A 19147-nucleotide genomic window follows, 5' to 3' on the forward strand; every position below is an offset into this window, starting at 1 on the left:
ACGCTGCATTTACAGTGCATAGCTGTAACAAAAAAAGAGCATCGTCTTGTCATACGGTATGTACACAAAATAAAAATACTCCATTTAACATCTGTAAATACTTAACTACATTCATGAATGTAGTAAATAATCTAACTGTACATCTGACCCCCATCATCCGACCCCCCCTGAAGATTTGCCCTCAATGTTTTTGTAGCGTAACACCATGTCGGCTCATCGGAGGGGGGAAACACCCAAGAAGCTGGCTGTTAATGAGGGTCTCGAAATTTCTCTACTTAAGATAAATGTTTTGGAAACTGACATGGATGTCGCAATTAAAAAGACAGAACTTTAGAACGCTATGGAAGTTTTTAATCCTTCCCCCATTTCCTGCCCTTCCCTTGCCTTCACGAGAGAAGCACAATGAAAGATGGCGGGCTTTGTGGATCTGTAGGTGTCTTCAGGATTGTCGTCATTTTAAAACAACATGGTGTGAGAAGAAGCTTCTTTAATGAAACAAACAAAACCCCAAAACCTGCAGTGTGTCTCAGGTGTCAGCAGCGGAAGTTTGAATTTGCTTCATTTTGAAAATGTTCTATGTACACAATTTTGGAGTTCGCATATATATTATTTTTTTTAAAAAAACGTATCTCTATGGAACTGCTGCCATGTCAAGTGGTTCTCACTTGGCACACTACAAAGATCAAAACCCTCGCCCTCTTCACCCTGGAAAAGCAAAGTTGAGACTCAGGGTTACACAAATGCTCACACCAGACCCATTTTGCCTCTTCGTTCCTTAAGCAGCTAGCTGTCCATGTAAACTATGTTTTTGTATATGGAGAGTGTGTGGAGTTAGGGAGAAATTTGTAAGCATGACTTCTTCATTGTTCGTTATTGAAGGACTTGACGTCCATGAGGTATTCGCCATCCCTCCATTTTCCTTGGCCATGATGCACGTTACCTCCGCAAGCTTCGCTGTGCCTCTTTGAGTAAGCTGTCAAAATCCATGGAGTCATACTTGCTCTTAGTAGAAGCAGGATCGAAATCGTCTGAGTTTGAATCTAGAAGAAGAGATAGGTAGGTAGAGTCTTGACTATTGTGACTATGATTATTATTATTTTTTATAGAGTCTCCTTGACGTGACAGTACAGGCTGGTTTGCGTGCAACTTTGGGAATGCAAATTGCACTAGGATTCATCAAGACTAGAGTCCAATCTGCAATGGATAACAATAACTAATTCGGCTAGCCACTATTACACATTCTTCATGTTATTTATCTGTTTGTTTGCTTTTTAAAAAGATTTTATTAGATATTTTTCATAATACAATAAGACAAAATGAACTAACCTGAATAAAAAAAGAGACGAAAAGAAAAGAGAAAATAGGGGAAATATAAAGGACTTCTGATTGTCTGTCTGTCAGTTACATAAAATAAATTATTCAAAATATTCACTCTGGAATGACATCCCACTGATCTACCTTTTTGTTAGGAAATACTTTCCCAGTCTTCCAAACCAAATAACTCAGATTAAATCATTTTCCTTTTTACACAAAAAATCCAAAAGGGGTTCTCTAGTTAGGGTTATTGATAAATTTCAACAATAGCTTTCCTCTAATCAAACATATCAACGTTATCGCCAAATACTTCCACAACCATTCTTCCATATTAAGCACTAATATTTCCACCTCTGTCTATACTAGAGTCGCTCTGTGACGATATATTAAATGATATTCCATAATTGTTTTTCTTATTATGCATTCATTAATTCGCATCCGGTTCCATATCTTCCGTTCCCGTTTCCTGTTGTATTTGTCATAGTTTTCCATCTTGATTTTTTAAAAAATTACCCCCTTCCATTTGCATTCTTCATGCTACTTACCCACAGGCCCAGCCAACCTTATTTTTAATGACATGGCTTCCTTCCACATCACTTGGCATTGAAGCCATTTTACAGGGGACCATGGCAGTGTAGTACCAGTTCCCAGAAGGGGTGACACTGCTATGGGAGGGACAGCATGCAGTTCTCCCTTATTACCTCAATCTTCTAGTCCATGGGTAGGCAAACTAAGGCCCGGGGGCCGGATCCGGCCCAATCGCCTTCTAAATCCGGCCCGCAGACGTTCCAGGAATCAGTGTGTTTTTTACATGAGTAGAATGTGTGCTTTTATTTAAAATGCATCTCTGGGTTATTTGTGGGGCATAGGAATTGGTTCATTTTTTTTTTCCAAAATATAGTCCGGCCCCCGACAAGGTCTGAGGGACAGTGGAGTGGCCCCCTGCTGAAAAGGTTTGCTGACCCCTGACAGAGCCCAGTGGAAGCAGACTCCACTACCACTACAAGAAGCATTAGAAGGGGCTATTTTTACTTACACACACACACTTCAGCAGCAGGGCTACTCGCTCTTACCCTAGTGAGATGGGATCTGGATATGTAAGCAAATGTTTACTACAACCCCTCAAAAAAAAAAAAACCCTCTTAGCTTTAGTGCTGCATTTAATTCACAACATATTATGCTGTTTCCCACTTCCTAATGGGTCACAGTTATTCCTTGTGGAATGTTACAAGCCATTTTGAACACAAATTGTGGGCTCATCAGACGTACTATTCCGGTAGTTCCACTAACTGCAACCACCCTTTAGGAAACAGATTAGTTTAAAATAGATAATATATTAGCTATTTGTGTTCAGAGTTTCGCTGTTCTACATTTGACTCATTTTCCCCCGCTTAAAAGAAAGGGACAGCAATCTTTAAAACGAAAACTCGGAAAGTCATACTGAAGTTCTGATGAGGAAAAGGTTTGAGGACACACAGACAACATGGAAAGCTCTTCCAGAACTCACCCCAAGTGATGGATAATGTTCAAGGAGGTCTCTTTAAGGTAGCTCATTTTATACCCTAGATGTTTTGAGATACTAAAAACACCCCCTGACTTCATCAATGTGGAAGATAAGTCAAGTGAAGTCAAGACTTCAATCCGTCTTTACTGGTTTTTTATCAGCCAGTGTTTGAACAAATGATTTCCCACCTTTTATATTTTCATCACTGGGCCTCTATCTCTCCGGCAGTCAGCTGCCTTTCTGCGGCTTTACACTATCTATTTAGCCAGTGAAGTGAATTATAGCATATTCACTTTGAACAATGCATATCGCCTTTATCATTTAGACATCAATTGGCACGGGGAAATATTGTTTTGTATTCACTTCCCGCGTTACACAAAGCAGAGGGTGGCTGTACTAGATTTCAGACTAACAGAGGAATAGCAGTACGCTGAAATCTTAACGATCCCAGTCATTAATTTAATTTTTTTTTTAAAAAAACCCACACAATTAGACTATTAAGGACGGCCACAAGTGTCATCACACTTAATCCTATTTTTGGTAAAAGAGAAACATTTCCTGTCCTCCTGCTTAACCTTTAATATTCAAATATATAGTTAAGAGAATTCATTGTAAGAAAAAAAAGGGTCTTTGGATAAACACATCTCAGAAGCCATTTATCAGGAAAGTGCTAGCTGCTTTATGTACAGGCGCTGCTGTGGTGATGTAGGAAATGGCTAAGGTCCAGGATGCTAGGTAGGTAAAAGGTGAGGGACTCTTGGACAGCTATGTCCAGTAAAAGGCAACTATGGGGTTGCGGCGCTCATCATCAAGGCTGAGGGGATTTATTCCCCCTCCAAAAAATATTTCTAGCTATTTGAGATAGGGTTCAGCCCTGAAACCTGAGGAATTATTATTATTAGAGAATTGATTTATTTGTGCAGGTATTTATTTTCCCCCAAAGAATAAACTACCAGCTTTTTACTGAATCCTGTCTAGGGCTTTGATTTTTTGCCAGGAGCACAGGAGTGTACAGCCTGGATCCCCATGAAAACCATGTAATTATGGATAATAAAGCATGAATTTTTATTTTAAAGTGTCCCCGGATTCATTGAAAAAAAATCTGGTAACCATATCCTAGTGCAGTTCCGCAGTGGCACAAAGAACGCAGGCACAACTGAAATCTGTGGTGCCAAGAAAGGAACTTCACAACACTACAGGTGAAACTCGAAAAATTAGAATATCGTGGAAAGGTTCATTTCTTTCAGTAATTCAACTTAAAAGGTGAAACTAATATATGAGATAGACTCATGACATGCAAAGCGAGATATTTATTTGTTATAATTGTGATGATTATGGCGTACAGCTGATGAGAACCCCAAATTCACAATCTCAACTTTGGGGTTCTCATCAGCTGTACACCATAATCATCACAATTATAACAAACAAAGGCTTGACATATCTCGCTTTGCATGTCATGAGTCTATCTCATATATTAAACTCCAGTAGCTAATGAAAACAATTGCTTACATAAATGGACTTTTCCACGATATTCTAATTTTTCGAGTTTACCTGTATACCACAAGCAGAGGAGGGACTCCCTTTTGCTGTCCCCAAATTTGGAGAACATCGAAATCGCACATTGGCAAAAGCAGACCTGAATTTGGTTTAGAAAGCACTTTTGAAACAACTGCAGCTACTTTTCAAACAAGGCGCTCTAAGTTTAATTTGTATTGTTTGTTCCAGCTTGAAAAATAACAGAAAGGCCCTTGGATAAACTGAAATTGCAGAACCTACATTCAGCCCCCCCCCCTGCAAAGTAAACGCCATACCTAGGTCTGCATAGTTAGACTTGCAAAATTGCTTTTGTCCACAAAAATACAGTTCGAAGTCAGGTTCGTTGGCTCTGCGCAGCGTGTACCCATTTTCTAGAGCGGCAAAGGCATCACAAGTGTAGCGGTAAGTGATGAAACCATAGCTATCTCTGCAATTGAAAAGAAAACATGCTGTTGAGAATTGCAATTAAAAAGTATTAATGCACGTCCAACGTCACCATTTCCTAAGAAGCAAGAACTCTACGGGGGCTCGTCTAGCGTAAATGCCAGCACCACTGCGTCCATTCATCAGCACAATTGTCCTGTCAGCCAGCTAAATACTTTTTTTTCTGGGACATGAAATCTCAACTATAGCAGGATTAATAAAGGTGGGGGGATAGTTTTTTTTTTACAAAAAACTTTAGCTTGACGTCTGACACAGCACTTTCTTGTTGCCACAAACTTATGGGCATCTTTCTTTGTTTTTCAGTGTACCTCAGGTTACAGACTCTGCTAACTCGGAAGTAGTACCTCGGGTTAAGAACTTTACCTCAGGATAAGAACAGAAATCGGGCGGCGGCGGCAGAGGGAGGCCCCATTAGCTAAAGTGGTACCTCAGGTTAAGAACAGTTTCAGGTTAAGAACGGACCTCCGGAACGAATTAAGTTCTCAACCAGAGGTACCAGTGTACACACTTCCTAACAAGGAATAATCTTAAAAGGTTAATCTCACCCATCATCCTGTAGATTTACGGTGCACTCCTCAATTTCACCAAAAACTTCAAACCGGTCTCTCAGTTCTGTTCGGGTCGTGTCAGGCCCAATTTTGCCCACATAAATTACACGTCGTTCTTCCTGTTGGAGAGGAGCACATTATTCCCACATGAAATAGTTTATTTGAAAACACATATATAAAACTGAGGTGATGTATAATTCTAATATTCTAGTTTAAGACCACTTAGTTTGAAAGAGCAGGCCCACCTTTTATCTGTTTTGGGGTGGTTTGGCTGACTTGTTATTTGGCAATAACATTAAATTCTCTGTTGTCTATTCTTTTTTTTTTTAGGGATCAGGTCTTTGATTTTTAGAGATTTTGCATTTTTTAAAAACTGACTTTTATCTGTGCTGCAAGACCCTGAAAGGCTGTGTATAAATTCTTCTCATGTAAAAGAAATAAATTAAATAATATATAAATTTTAAAGTGATAAATCCCTTTGTCTAGAAAAAAATTGGGCTGTAGGAATTGCAGCAGATTTGTACACTCTTAAAAAATGGAATGAACTGTAGGTTGAGGAAGTTTGGTCTGATTAACTCTCCATGAGCATGTTTTGTTGGCATCAATGGAAGAGTTTGCCTTCAGGGGTGAAGTCAAAGTGCCGGAGTCTTATACAGCGCCTACTGCAGCTGTAGAGACAGATACAGGACAGACATGTTTTACTGCAGGCAGAGCAGATGAAGGTGTCTGGTTGTGCTGCTGCAGATGCACAATGGTGTTTGTTCTCTACAAATTCCTTCTAATGGTCATTCCTCCTCTGGCCACTGCTGTGGATACACAACCTGATTGTCTCCAGACACTGTGTTGTTGTTTTTCTGCAAGGGATTCCCACACAACGTAATTGATATTACCAGCCTCATGTCACACTTGCAGGCAATTTTGGTCTGCCAACGGGGCTGGTTCCTGAAGAGAATGTCTTTGGGGATCCTGCCATCTTCCATTCTGTGGGCATGACGAAGCCAGCATAGATGTCATTGAGACTGCAAACATGATGGGAATGTGGGCTTGGGAGTACACATCTTTGTTTGAGACTCCGCTGTGCCGTGTGATGCCCAAAATCTTCCTGACGCAGTGTGAAGTAAAACAAAACCATGGGGTGGGGGTATCAGAAAATCTATGTGCATGTGTTCACAACTCTATGCTTGTGGTCCCTTAGCTAATTTAGAACTCTGATCATCCCTAGCTACCAAGAGCAGTGGCCAAGGTTGATGGGAGCTGTAGTCCAACAACATCTGGAGACCCAAGTTTGAGAAAGCTTGTTCTAAGGTTCTAGATAGCACAAGGAAGAAGAAGAAGAAGAAGAAGAGTTTGGATTTGATATCCCGCTTTTCACTACCCGAAGGAGTCTCAAAGCGGCTAACATTCTCCTTTCCCTTCCTCCCCCACAACAAACACTCTGTGAGGTGAGTGGGGCTGAGAGACTTCAAAGAAGTGTGACTAGCCCAAGGTCACCCAGCAGCTGCATGTGGAGGAGCGGGGACGCGAACCCGGTTCCCCAGATTACGAGTCTGCCGCTCTTAACCACTACACCACACAAGAAGTCTCCATGTCCCAGTTCATGGAGTGCAACAGGGCTGGGACTAGTGCACTCAGTCCATGTGTAGAATTCATGGAGAGAGGCAACAATGGCGACATCATATTGAGGGGCAAGTCTCAGAAGAATTACCAACATATGGTAAATTGTGTCAGGAACCTGTAAGCATGGTCTCCGTTTCCATTTCATACTCCTTGACTTTATTTTAGGTTGTGTTTGCTCCTAATGGCCCTGCCTTGGAATAGAGGAGGATTCAGCTCATAAATCTGGGAACAGTAAAGATTTGCACATGTTCTGCAATATCCCTCCCCACCATCACACACAAATGTCTTAACAAAACAAAACTTAACTGCGCTGAACCACTTGATAAGAAACAATTTGGTTTACACTAGCTATTGAACCAAAATGACTGACCAGATGGAGCATAACGTAACAGCAGACTTTCTAATACACTTCATTTCAGATAATATATCTGGATTGGAAGGGGAGGGGGGGGAACCCATAATGTTTCATGCACCAACATTGAAAACGCAATAGAGCTATGTGATGGGAATAAATACTGCATATGCTCCACGAGATTTGTCACGAGTGTGATTATTTTTGGCTTCTATTTCCCCTTCTCCTCTTTATTTAGGCTGGGAGAGAGAACCCTGCTAAAACTGAACCATTAAAAAAAAAAAACTTGGTGAAGTACAATTAAGGGAATAAGTAAAAACGACCAAGGCACAGAAATTCAAATTTGAAACTGAAATGTACCATATGTCCTCCAATATGCAAGAGTGGCAAAAGATTCCACTAACTATTCCCTTAAACGGCATGCCCACAGATTGCATTTCAATACAGGCTTACATGGCTTTGTCATAATTCCAAGAGGGTTACAGTGGCTTTTTTTGCAGTTTCTCTGATATGGGGCCATAAATTTGCAAGGGTGAATAGAAGCAATAGACGGCTAAGCAGCAAACAGTGTGGCCCCGCTGCTTGTTCTTAGTAAACTGGTAATTATACACCCTCTGACGATGGAGGTTCCATTTAACTCCTAGCTAATAGCCTTTGATATCCCTAGCGTCCATGGATATATGTCTGAATTCCTTTTAAGGCCACCTAAGGCAGTGGCCATCGTAACATATAGTGGCTGTGAACATTCCTGCCCCCCACATACCCAAGAAATCAAGATAATGTGCATAGGATGTTTCCTGTCCAGGCACTGTTGAGATGCAAAGTATCTTAGCTTCAGCAAAGTTGCTGCACTGTGTCGCTTCAATATCATGCTCTCTTTTGTACTAGAAATTATTAAAAGATATTTTTTTTTTGCAAATGAATGGGAAGATCCTATTTTTTCAGTAAAGAGGGATTTATAGAAACATCTGAAGCTCTCTTTCCAACTTCAAAAAAGTTTTAAGGTTGTCTTGCTTTTGATGCATCTGCCAATGTTTGATGGCCATGCATGTTTCCAAGAGATTATCCAGATCCCCTATCCAGTGGCGAAGCTGCATGCTCCAGGGGCGGAGAGCAGGCATGGGTGTGGCTGGCACCCCACCCCCGGGGGCATGGCACACCACAAGCGAGGGCATGACACGTCACCTGTGGGGGTGCGTGGGGCGTGTTTAGGGAGGGGGCGCCACCGCCGCGATGGCACCCTACCAGAATATTGGTGCCAGGGCCGGTCTGCTCCCTCCACACTCCTGTTCCCCCGCCAGTGCCCCTATCCCAGCATCCACACATGGCTGCTTTTAGCAAATGAAAAAAAGTTAATGATGCTACATGCGTCTGTTGCACGTCTTTTATCTGGGCTCCTAAGAATGCATACTCTGAAGAGCTGGTAACACAATTCGAACACTGGGAGCAGTATGGTCTCACTCTGCATTGGTCCACAACACCCTGCTCTGGTAATCATCACCATCATGAATCTATTAATTGCCTTATACAAAATCATCTCAAGGCAATGTACAATAGATACACACACAAATAGCTAAAAATGCAGACATTTACCACAAAACAAAAACCACACAAATTAGACACTTGTGGCAAAGACCTGTTTATCTAAGCTGGGAAGGTCTGTCAGAACAAAAATGTCTTCAATTGTTTCCAGAAAGTGTAGGTCAGGCATAGGCAAACTCAGCCCTCCAGTTGTTTTGGGACTACAACTCCCATCATCCCTGACCACTGGTCCTGTTAGCTAGGGATGATGGGAGTTGTAGTCCCAAAACATCTGGAGGGCTGACTTTGCCAATGCCTGTTGTAGGTCGTAGGAGTCTGTCATATCTTGACACTAATGCTGTTCCACAGAACAGGAGCTGCCACTCTTAAAGCCCTGCTCTGAGTTGCTGGGGGGGGGGAATTGTGCAGGAGGGACCGATAATGTTTCCATGCCTGCATGCAGGGATATGAGTACGGGAAGTAACCAGGAAGAGAGGGATGCAGGCAAAATTTTGGGGATTGTCTTTATGCTTAAGAATCTACCCATTTCTGTTTCATTCGTTAGTGAATAAGCATAGCAATCCTGTTATTTCCCAAAACATTTTTGGCTGCCTAATGCTGTTTTAGTCCACCTTCAGCTGAAGTCAGTAGTGTGAGGCAGAGGAACATAGAATCCTGTCTTATGCTGAGTCAAAGCACTGCCTACAGAGATTGGCAGTAGCTGTCCAGGGCTTCAGGCAAATCTCTGTCTGGAGATTCTAGAGATTGAACCTGAGACCTTCTCTACTCCCCTGACCTCCCAAGAGCTGAGTCACTGATGCTTATCCAGAGGGAGAGGGGGGAAGTGGCAGGAAGGTCAGCGCAGTGCAAAGGCATTGGTGCACTGCCAGTCCATTGCTTCTGCCGGTGTGTTTGCACTGCGCTGAGCTCGCCACTTCACATCTCCACCTCTCCCTCCTGATAAAGAGCAGTGACTCAGCTGTCAGGTGAGCAGTGCCACTGCCCCAGCACACTGTCTGGAGTTGGAAATGGTGCAAAGTTAGGGTCTCGGTGGTGGAGATTACCAAAAAGAAATTCATTATTTTATAGCGTAACGTTAAATTGCCAAAAGAAAATCAAAACAACAACAACAACAACGGCATATGCTCTCTGTCTGAATACCTTAGACCTTACTCTACACATGGAATGACAGCTGAAATACTTTTCAAACACATTTTTAAAAGCGTATATGCGAAAGCTTTCACAATCCGCACGTTGCTACTACAGTCTATCTGCCGATGCTTAGGTGACTTGTATTTTTTTCTTAGAATCATAGAAACGCAGAGCTCGAAGGGACCCCAAGGATCATCTAGTCCCATCCCCTGCATGCGGAAATATGGGGATTTGTTCAACAGAGTTCATTTTGCTTTGGGTTCTGAGTAATTTTCAAAAATTTGTCTCAAGTCCCAAACGTAAAATATGCTGTTAAATTGCTACCACTGCCTCATATTATCTGCTTTGTCAGCATGGTGTCAAAACCATGACTTGGGCAAGTGGTGTTGGTGGAGAACAATCACTACCTGTGATGTTTGGAGCTTTGAGGGTTAAAGAAGCTCAACAGTTCGCTCCTCCCACAGGGAGGATGTGTCACAACATCCGGGTTATCTGCTGTATGCGATGTCTTTGTGATTTATGTGACACACCGTTTATTTTCTGGCCAGTCTTCCTTTCACTTTTGGAGGAACTGGAGATGTCTTCTCAATCTCCGGGCAAAGCTCTGTAATTTATATGCTTGTAATAAAGCATACTTGCTTTGAAACAACCCAGACGTTGTGGGAGTTTAATTGCTGGCACGAAAGGTACACACACCGTTGCACAAGAAGAAGTAAGAAGTTTGAAAAAACTCTGCTAAAGCACTGGAGAAGCAGGAGAACGCAGAAGGAAGCGTGCTGGACACCACTCCAAGTGCTAAACTGGTTTTAAGGCTTTTCCAGTTAAAACCAAAAGCCCCACACTACCAAATGCTGCTTGTCTTCTTACTGCAGCCTGTAGTCCAGGCTTTTTCAACACATTCATGTAGCACACCTGAAAATGTCTGCTCATCTAAAGCAGGGGTAGCCAACATGGCACCTTCGGCTGCTGTTGGGTTCTGACTCCCATCAACCACAAGAGCCATCAGGGTCAGGGATGCAATCCAACACACCAAGGGCACCCCATTTGCTAGCCTTGCTCCAAAGAAATGGCACAGCCCAACAATATAGCTCAAATTTAGTATTCTCAAAACTTCAAACCAGAAATAAATGGACCAAGGCCTTGCCATTAGGATAATCAGAGCTATTGTACTATTGCTTGAAAGAGGCATACAAGGTCAATGCAGGAATGTCAACATCTCGGTGGGGGAGCATTTGGGACAAGAGGTCATGCAAGGGCATGTTGTAACTCTTTACAGTGATATTTCTCTGGCCTCACGCAGCCAGCCAACTATTTGCAGCAATAACAAATCCCAACACACACACACACACACACACACACACACACGTAACAAGTCCTGTTTTAAACTTAATGTATAGCTTTCGGGTCACCACTAAATCTTGTGCCGATACTCTGCATTTATCCAAATACTTTCACTGCAAATTTACACAAAGGCAGGTATGGAGGACTCCCTGGTCCTGAATGGGATAACTGAAACTGATTGAAAAAGTTATTCCTTTTTCTTGGGGAACTTTAGTTCTGTGAGGGAGCAAAGGGTCTCTAATGAAGTTAAGAGTCACCCATATTCTTCAGGGGATGCAATGGCATTGAAATCAGTACACAACTGCCTTAACTTGGGAGCACACATATGCCCCAAGACGAACATTTTAGGACAAAGCACATTTTTGCCTGCATCACAGAAGTTCCTGCTTCTATGGCAGATTTATATATTTCTATACATCCCATACACTACAAAAGTTAAGCTACTTTGCTGCTTACTATCCATGACAAAGCCCTTTTCTAATATGTCTTCTAGTGGCTACTGAATGTGGAAAGTGATGATTTACAGTAGCTTTAAAATATTACATTTTAAAGGCAAAGTGAGCATTGAAATGAAAGCACACTGGAGCACAGGAGATCAGAATTACTGAGAAATGCATGTGAAGAGATTAGTGTGTGTGTGTGTTTTGTTTGTTCCATTTAAGGAGAAAATAAGACAGAGAAAAGGAGTATAAAACAAATCTCTTCCAAAATGAAAGTTATCTGCATAGTGCTTACAATTGCTTTCTGCCTCTGTCTCTCTCTTTGTTTGGCCCTTTCAGTTTCCCGTTTTTCATATTCTTTGCGGTATTCTTCCCTCTTCAGCCTTTCATGCTGATATTCCTCATAGCTGTCATATCTAGGAGACATAACTTAATCATTAAAATCAAGTGCCTGAATTTCCCAGAGGTACAATGAATAATAAAGATTGGGTGTGTTGTTCTTTTGACACATGCAAAAATAAATATATGTTAAAAATGTGAGACGTATAAATATGGGATGCTACACTACCTGGGTCTATGGCTATATGGCGATCTGGATCGGGATCTTGAATACAAGGGAGAACTTCTATATGCCAGGGGTCTACAGTGACTGGACTCATGATAGTAGGAAGATCTGTTAGAAGAAATAAAAAAGAACATTTGCCACTGATTGTAAAGGATGAGTTATCCCCGCTTCCTACAGTTCACACCTATAGCTTCTTTCTATCTGCTGATAAGGTTTTGTCATAATGCGTGCATTTACCTAGCAACAAAATATGCATTTCCTTGCTGGCTCAAGGGTCCAACTTGTCTAGGATTCTGACTCCAGCAATGGCAAGCTATGTGGCTCCATTTTGACGTACAAGTCAGGCTCTGTGTACTGAGAGATCATGGGGACTCCACTTAGCTTATCATAGCTCCTATCCTTTAAGAGACTTATCTTCCACAAATTTCAACTGATCCTTTAAAAAAAATGATAATAATCCAACAACCTCTAAATTAGTTGGCCATCAGCACATTTTACGGGAATGAATTCCATAATTGTGTATTGTGCGGGAAAGTATTTCCTTTTGTCTACCCAAGTGATTTATTTTCTCTCTGCAAATTCTTTACTGAGATAAGAATAGATGACTGAGTTAGCGACTGTCAGCCTGGTTTCATATGAACTCTAACTAGCTTAGCATCGGAGAGGTTGCTGATAAAAGGTTAGCACAGCAACTTCCTGCAGTCAAATCCCATCACGCCGCTTGTTACTGCTCAGCATCTTTCTTCCAGTACAGTACCTTGAGGAGGACCTACTGCACGGCGACCTTGATCTCGATCGGGAATATGGAGAACGGGAACAAGACCGGTGCTGAGGAAAGGACCTTGACCGAGAACGTATCCTTTGGAATCTTTGAGAAAGGAAGGATCTGGGTGGAGACACTGAATCTCTGCATGGAGAGTTAAGAGATGAGCAAGAAGCCGACAGGTCAAACAATGAGAAGGCTTGCGTCCCATCCCACGACCAGCACAGTTTGTCACTTTCATCTTCGCTGTCATCGAAAAGACCTCCCATTGTTAGTCCTGAATTTATAAACATAGGTAGCTTGGAGAATTGTTCGTCGCTATAATTACCGTTGTCCCTCAGTGCACTGGTTTTAGTGGTCTCTTCCTCAAAAACAGCTTGGCTAGGGTGACCAAAATGCTTATTGAGTTCGGCCCGGATTTCCTGGTCTTGGAGCTGTTTCCGGCTGTTGTTGCATTGCAAATCCTGCCTGTTCGCCTGTGAAGTCTCTCTCTTGTACTGGTCACATTCTTCGGAAGAAGAACAAATATGGCACCACCGCTCAGGCAAGCAGCCTTTCAATTGGACTTGTCTGGACTCCTCAAGCTCCTGGGATAGGTTGGTGCGTATTTCTGTTTTCGAATTAACAGACTGACAGTAGTCATGGTCACCAAACAGCCGCAAACCAGGCCGCTTTGTCTTCCTCTCCTCATGACCGACAGACAGCACAGTTGTTTTACTAAGCTGCGCATACAGCTCTGACTGTTCTGGACCCTTCCGAACTAAGTTATGTCCTTGAGAGCTGGAAGACTCACTGCAGCGCGGTTTTTTGGAAGGTGGCATAACAGTCTTGCATGACGACTTTGGCTTTGGCGAAGTCCGAAAAGGGTTGTCTTGGTTGGCTTTGTGAGGAGGGGTGGTAGGCGGAGTTAGGCCTAAGAGGGAAGCAAAGCGAAAACCAACCAAAGTTGGTTAGCATGTGGGTTCTACCCTAACTTTTCCCCAAAACACCTTCATGAGGCCCCCTCCTGTCGCTTCCCTGAAATATATCCACAAAACCCATCTTTTCCACGAAACCTTTGCCACAACCCCTTATTCACCTATTTTATGTGCATGCAGCTAAACCGAACACACAGTCTTCTCTAGTTCACCCTGGTTTCCGTCTTGCTCACCTCCCGCCATCGACTTCCCCAAGCTGAAATTTAGACGGTCAGAATCTCAGAGGACAAGATTTATCTTCTTGTTGCTACTCTAAATGTGTTATGAACATTGAGGGTGCTATATACATAAAGAAATCATGTTAATTAAAATGAATGAATGAATAAGCAAGCAAGCAAAGACGCGCGCGCACACACACAACTAAAAACGAAACAATGCTTTTATTTACCCCTTGCAACATAAAAAAGTGATGCTGATGATACTCAAAGTCCCTTCTGTTATTACCTTTAGTGGTGTGGAATAGCTGCAGCATGGATCCTGTTTGCACCACTTGGTAATGTCACGAAGTCCTAGATCACAAGGCAGAAGCGAATGTTGTGGTTCCTTTCCACACCAGCATTGTCCCCCAGGTAACCGGAGAAACACTGGCATGAGAAGAACCAAATCATGGGCTCCTCCCACATGGCCTTGGTCTTCAATACTACCACAGTGATGTGGGAGGGGCATGCATTCCTATGGCTCCAAAGTCGCTAAAATAAGTGCTCTAAAAAGGGCTTCCGAATGTATATCAGCACAGGCCAAACCAGAAGCTTCTTGCACATGGGGAAGGGATCCTTAACTCTTCCCTCCCCAGCCTCAATCACAATGAAAATCGCCCCAATACTGCAAACAGCATTGCAAAAACAAAACGAAAAAACCCTCCAAAAAATCTACCATGGGCATCAATGGAAGCTTTTTTTTCTTATTGTCGCATGGGGGAAATCAATTTTCATCAAGAATGTGGTGGTGGGTGAAGGGACAATCCTCTCTTCTCCATATGACACAGATGCACTGAGAATTGGGGCCCAAATGCATAGTATTATTTAAGAAAACAACAGCAGACGTGATTGGTAACCACACAGCTAAAATAATGTCTAAGGAATGTTTATTCCTTCAAACATCAAAACTAGGATGCATCAAACACTACTGGAATGGGGGATTTTGATCTTATTAATCTATTTTCTTATCGGGTTCTTGGACTATTTGGGTGTCCTCTCAATAGATAGAGAGTTTGAACTAATTTCAGTGGCATTCATTATACAAAGCTGATACTGAAAGTTGTAGATTTAGACTGTATATTTAAAACACTGCCACAGTCTTCTCCACCCAATCCAACTGTTTTTTAAAGCTAAAACAACCTAGATGACAGAAACTTGGAGTACTTCAGTAATAAATAGACAACACAAAGAGATGCAAGACCTAAAACTGGCCGTACAGTTTGTAGCAATGATTCAGGTCCGCAGAGCTCACTAATTCAAGAAACCCTTGCTAATATACAAATAATAAAATATTGGAAACCAAACAACAAGGTTCTTCCAAAACATTGTTTTTTGCCGGGGTGAGGGAGGGGAGGGGAGGAACAGAACAATAGTGAAACTGAAACGGCAACTAAATACCCAAATGCCAATGAATATTACAAAGGAGAGACTGAAATTTACTTTGTGTCGAGCAAATAGAGGATTAAGTAAATAAAGAGGAGACAAATGTCAGATCAATAAGTACCAGGTTCCCCCGCTCTCCCCGCACACTATGATGTGAATTTACTATGCCAGATCTCTTTGCAGAGATGAAAGATCACACACAGCCACGCTGAACCACCTAGAATGAAAGAAGGCAAAGCTTTCATCCCACTGCTGATAGTTTTGTGTAGTGGATGTCTGCAAATCTTTTTGAGTTTCTTTCAGGTTCTATAAAAGATTATGTTAATCAAATGATTTTTTTTTTTTAAAAAAAAACAAGATATTGGGAACTACATCTTCCTAGCTGAGAGGCAAGTTAACCAAGAGCTAAGTTGGGTAATGGAACAAGTTTTTTTCCTTTCTTTTTTAAGGAGGTTCAGAAATTTGCATCGATGGAAATGTTCACTGAACAGTCAAATATTGTCAAGGGTTAATTTAAGTATTGTTATTCCTACCAACAGCACAGGAATGGCTTAAATAAAGCTGTGCAAGAATTGTATTTAACTCTGTTGCTTTAGTTTTACAATGTGGAAACTGAAGATCTCTAGTTCAGACAAGCAAATTCAAAAAGGAACAGAGGTGTTACTTTGGAAAAATAAGAAGAGAAAAACCTATTCCACACAAACCTCAGCCATAACCTACAGCACTCCAATGGCCAACAACACACAGCACAGCTGTTAGAAATGTTCAGCTTAAACAGCAACACATAAGCATCTCACCGGAGGTATCCAAGGTGTGTCTCAATACACCAAGCCCAATAATAATAATAATAATAATAATAATAATAATAATAATAATAATAATTTATTTATACCCCGCCCATCTGGCTGGGCCTCCCCAGCCACTCTGGGCGGCTTCCAACACAATATTAAAATACAATAATTCATCAGATATTAAAAGCTTCCCTAAACAGGGCTGCCTTAAGATGTCCTCTAAAAGTCTGGTAGCTGTTGTTCTCTTTGACATCTTGTGGGAGGGCATTCCACAGGGCGGGTGCCACTACCGAGAAGACCCTCTATCTGGTTCCCTGTAGCTTGGCTTTTCATAATGAGGGAACCGACAGAAGGCCCTCGGCGCTGGACCTCAGTGTCCGGGTAGATCGATGGGGATGGAGACGCTCCTTCAGATATACAGGACCGAGGCCGTTTAGGGCTTTAAAGGTCAGCACCAACACTTTGAATTGTGCTTGGAAACGTACTGGGAGCCAATGTAGATCTTTCAAGACTGGTGTTATGTGGTCTCGGTGGCCGCTCCCAGTCACCAGTCTAGCTGCCACATTCTGGATTAGTTGTAGTCTCCGGGTCACCTTCAAAGGTAGCCCCACATAGAGCGCATTGCAGTAGTCCAAGCGGGAGATAACCAGAGCATGCACCACTCTGGTGAGACAGTCCGCAGGCAAGTAGGGTCTCAGCCTGCGTACCAGATGGAGCTGGTAAACAGCTGCCCTGGACACAGAATTAACCTGCGCCTCCATGGACAGCTGCGAGTCCAAAATGACTCCCAGGCTGCGCACCTGGTCCTTCGGGGGCACAGTTATCCCATTCAGGACCAGGGAGTCCTCCATACCTGCCTGCCTGCCTCCTGTCCCCCCAAAACAGTACTTCTGTCTTGTCAGGATTCAACCTCAATCTGTTATCTGCCATCCATCCTCCAACCACCTCCAGACACCTCACACAGGCCTCTATGGGTCCCTAATAATCATCCTGAAAACTTCACAGCCATGTTGTCACTGCTGCATGTAATGTGGCCAGCCCAAGACATTTTGGCGCCTGAGGCAAACCACAAAATGGAGTCCCCCTGCCACAGAAGATGTGGGGACTTACGGCCCACATCAGGAACAAGGGGGTCTAGTTTAATCCCCCAAGATGCAATTTTAAGGTCTGTAGAAGGAACTGTGCTGACAAATGGAGGGAACAATATTGTATTGCATCGGGAATGTTACCTCAACGGAGGTATGATCAACCACTGATCAGTGTCAGGCCAAAAGAGAGACAGTGAGAAATGTGTATAATCTGCAGAAGACAGAGCACTCTTCAGTCCAAGTGAACTCTTTTATCTTTCAGTGAAAGAATTGGTTCTGCTTTTTCTAATTTTTTGCCGATGCCCCCCCCCAACATTTAAATATATTATAGATGTTTTTGCTCATCATTTTGAGCCAAACTGGGCAAATGATGTGAAACCTATAGCTCCCACAATACGATTACATATTTTTGGTTATTAGGCTTTATTTTTAACATGGGTAATGTGGTGTTTTAGAATTGATGCTTTTGAATTATGGTGCTGGAGGAGACTCTTGAGAGTCCCATGGACTGCAAGAAGATCAAACCTATCCATTCTCAAAGAAATCAGCCCTGAGTGCTCACTAGAAGGACAGATCCTGAAGTTGAGGCTCCAGTACTTTGGCCACCTCATGAGAAGAGAAGACTCCCTAGAAAAGACCCTGATGTTGGGAAAGATGGAGGGCACAAGGAGAAGGGGACGACAGAGGATGAGATGGTTGGACAGTGTTCTTGAAGCTACTAACATGAGTTTGGCCAAACTGCGAGAGGCAGTGAAGGATAGGCGTGCCTGGCGTACTCTGGTCCATGGGGTCACGAAGAGTCGGACACGACTGAACAACAACAACAATGTGGTGTTTGGGGGGGAAAGCTACTTGTTGATGAAGTTCAACATGGCCAATAATTTTATTAGGCTTTATGAAAAAAAAAGAAGCCTCATTTATTCACCCCAAATGATAAGGACTACCTGTTCTAGCCAATGGACTATTGAAGGGTATGTATGGCAAAGTTGGTGAGTCTGCTGTGCAAAAGGGATTGCAAGTGTCTGTTTTTAAACCAAATAAAAAATATAAAAAATCAATCACCGCTGAATTTCTCCTAAAATAAAAATACTTCCACTTCATTAGTAAAATGTGCAAAAACTAATAAGGAGCACTATGTTTAAGGAGAGAGAGAGAGAGAGAGAGAGAGAGAGAGACAGAGAGAGAGAGAGAGGAGGGGAGCCTTAAAAAGAGGGACTAGGAACTAAGCACAGAAACTTTAACAACTCACGTATATTAGATGCTTTTTAAAGTTTAAATGAAATTATAAATGCACACATAAGCAAAAAGAAAGCTAAACACATTAATCCCCAACCACCCACATCAAGAAAATAAGATGGGCACAAAATCATATGGTTCTGAGGAAACAGAATGTGCATGTGGGAAATAACTCTTTTGAGAGCTTGTCCTCTCTGACAGAAAGCTAGCATACGGTTTTGCCGGCTATGCTGGTTTTCTATTTGCAGGAAACTTATCACACAGGGGAGCATTCAAAATTAGACCTGCCTCCAACAAATGGCTACAAAATTTAACCTGCAAACACATAGCGAGCCAGTATTTGCTATGGCTTCCTGATGAGTGTATTTTCAGGAGCAA

The 19147-nt window shown here is 42.3% G+C and overlaps 1 protein-coding gene across 4 annotated transcripts in view; it reads right to left on the reverse strand.

The window, feature by feature from the left end:
- Positions 1–620: 620 nt before the first annotated feature.
- PPARGC1A (PPARG coactivator 1 alpha) overlaps positions 621–19147 on the reverse strand; it is a 625371-nt gene continuing 606844 nt past the window's right edge. For 3 of the 4 annotated variants that reach the window (XM_033160823.1, XM_033160825.1, XM_033160826.1), the window contains 6 exons: positions 13092–14010; positions 12338–12442; positions 12065–12185; positions 5344–5465; positions 4630–4781; positions 621–1040 (listed from right to left, as the gene is read on the reverse strand). In XM_033160823.1, coding sequence (XP_033016714.1) covers positions 937–1040; positions 4630–4781; positions 5344–5465; positions 12065–12185; positions 12338–12442; positions 13092–14010 — 1523 coding nt within the window. In that variant the 3' untranslated portion in view covers positions 621–936. The remainder of the gene's footprint in view (positions 1041–4629; positions 4782–5343; positions 5466–12064; positions 12186–12337; positions 12443–13091; positions 14011–19147) is intronic. The other variant, XM_033160824.1, reaches the window with a different exon arrangement.

This window comes from Lacerta agilis, chromosome 9, assembly GCF_009819535.1.
Source record: "Lacerta agilis isolate rLacAgi1 chromosome 9, rLacAgi1.pri, whole genome shotgun sequence".
NCBI classification, from domain to species: domain Eukaryota; kingdom Metazoa; phylum Chordata; class Lepidosauria; order Squamata; family Lacertidae; genus Lacerta; species Lacerta agilis.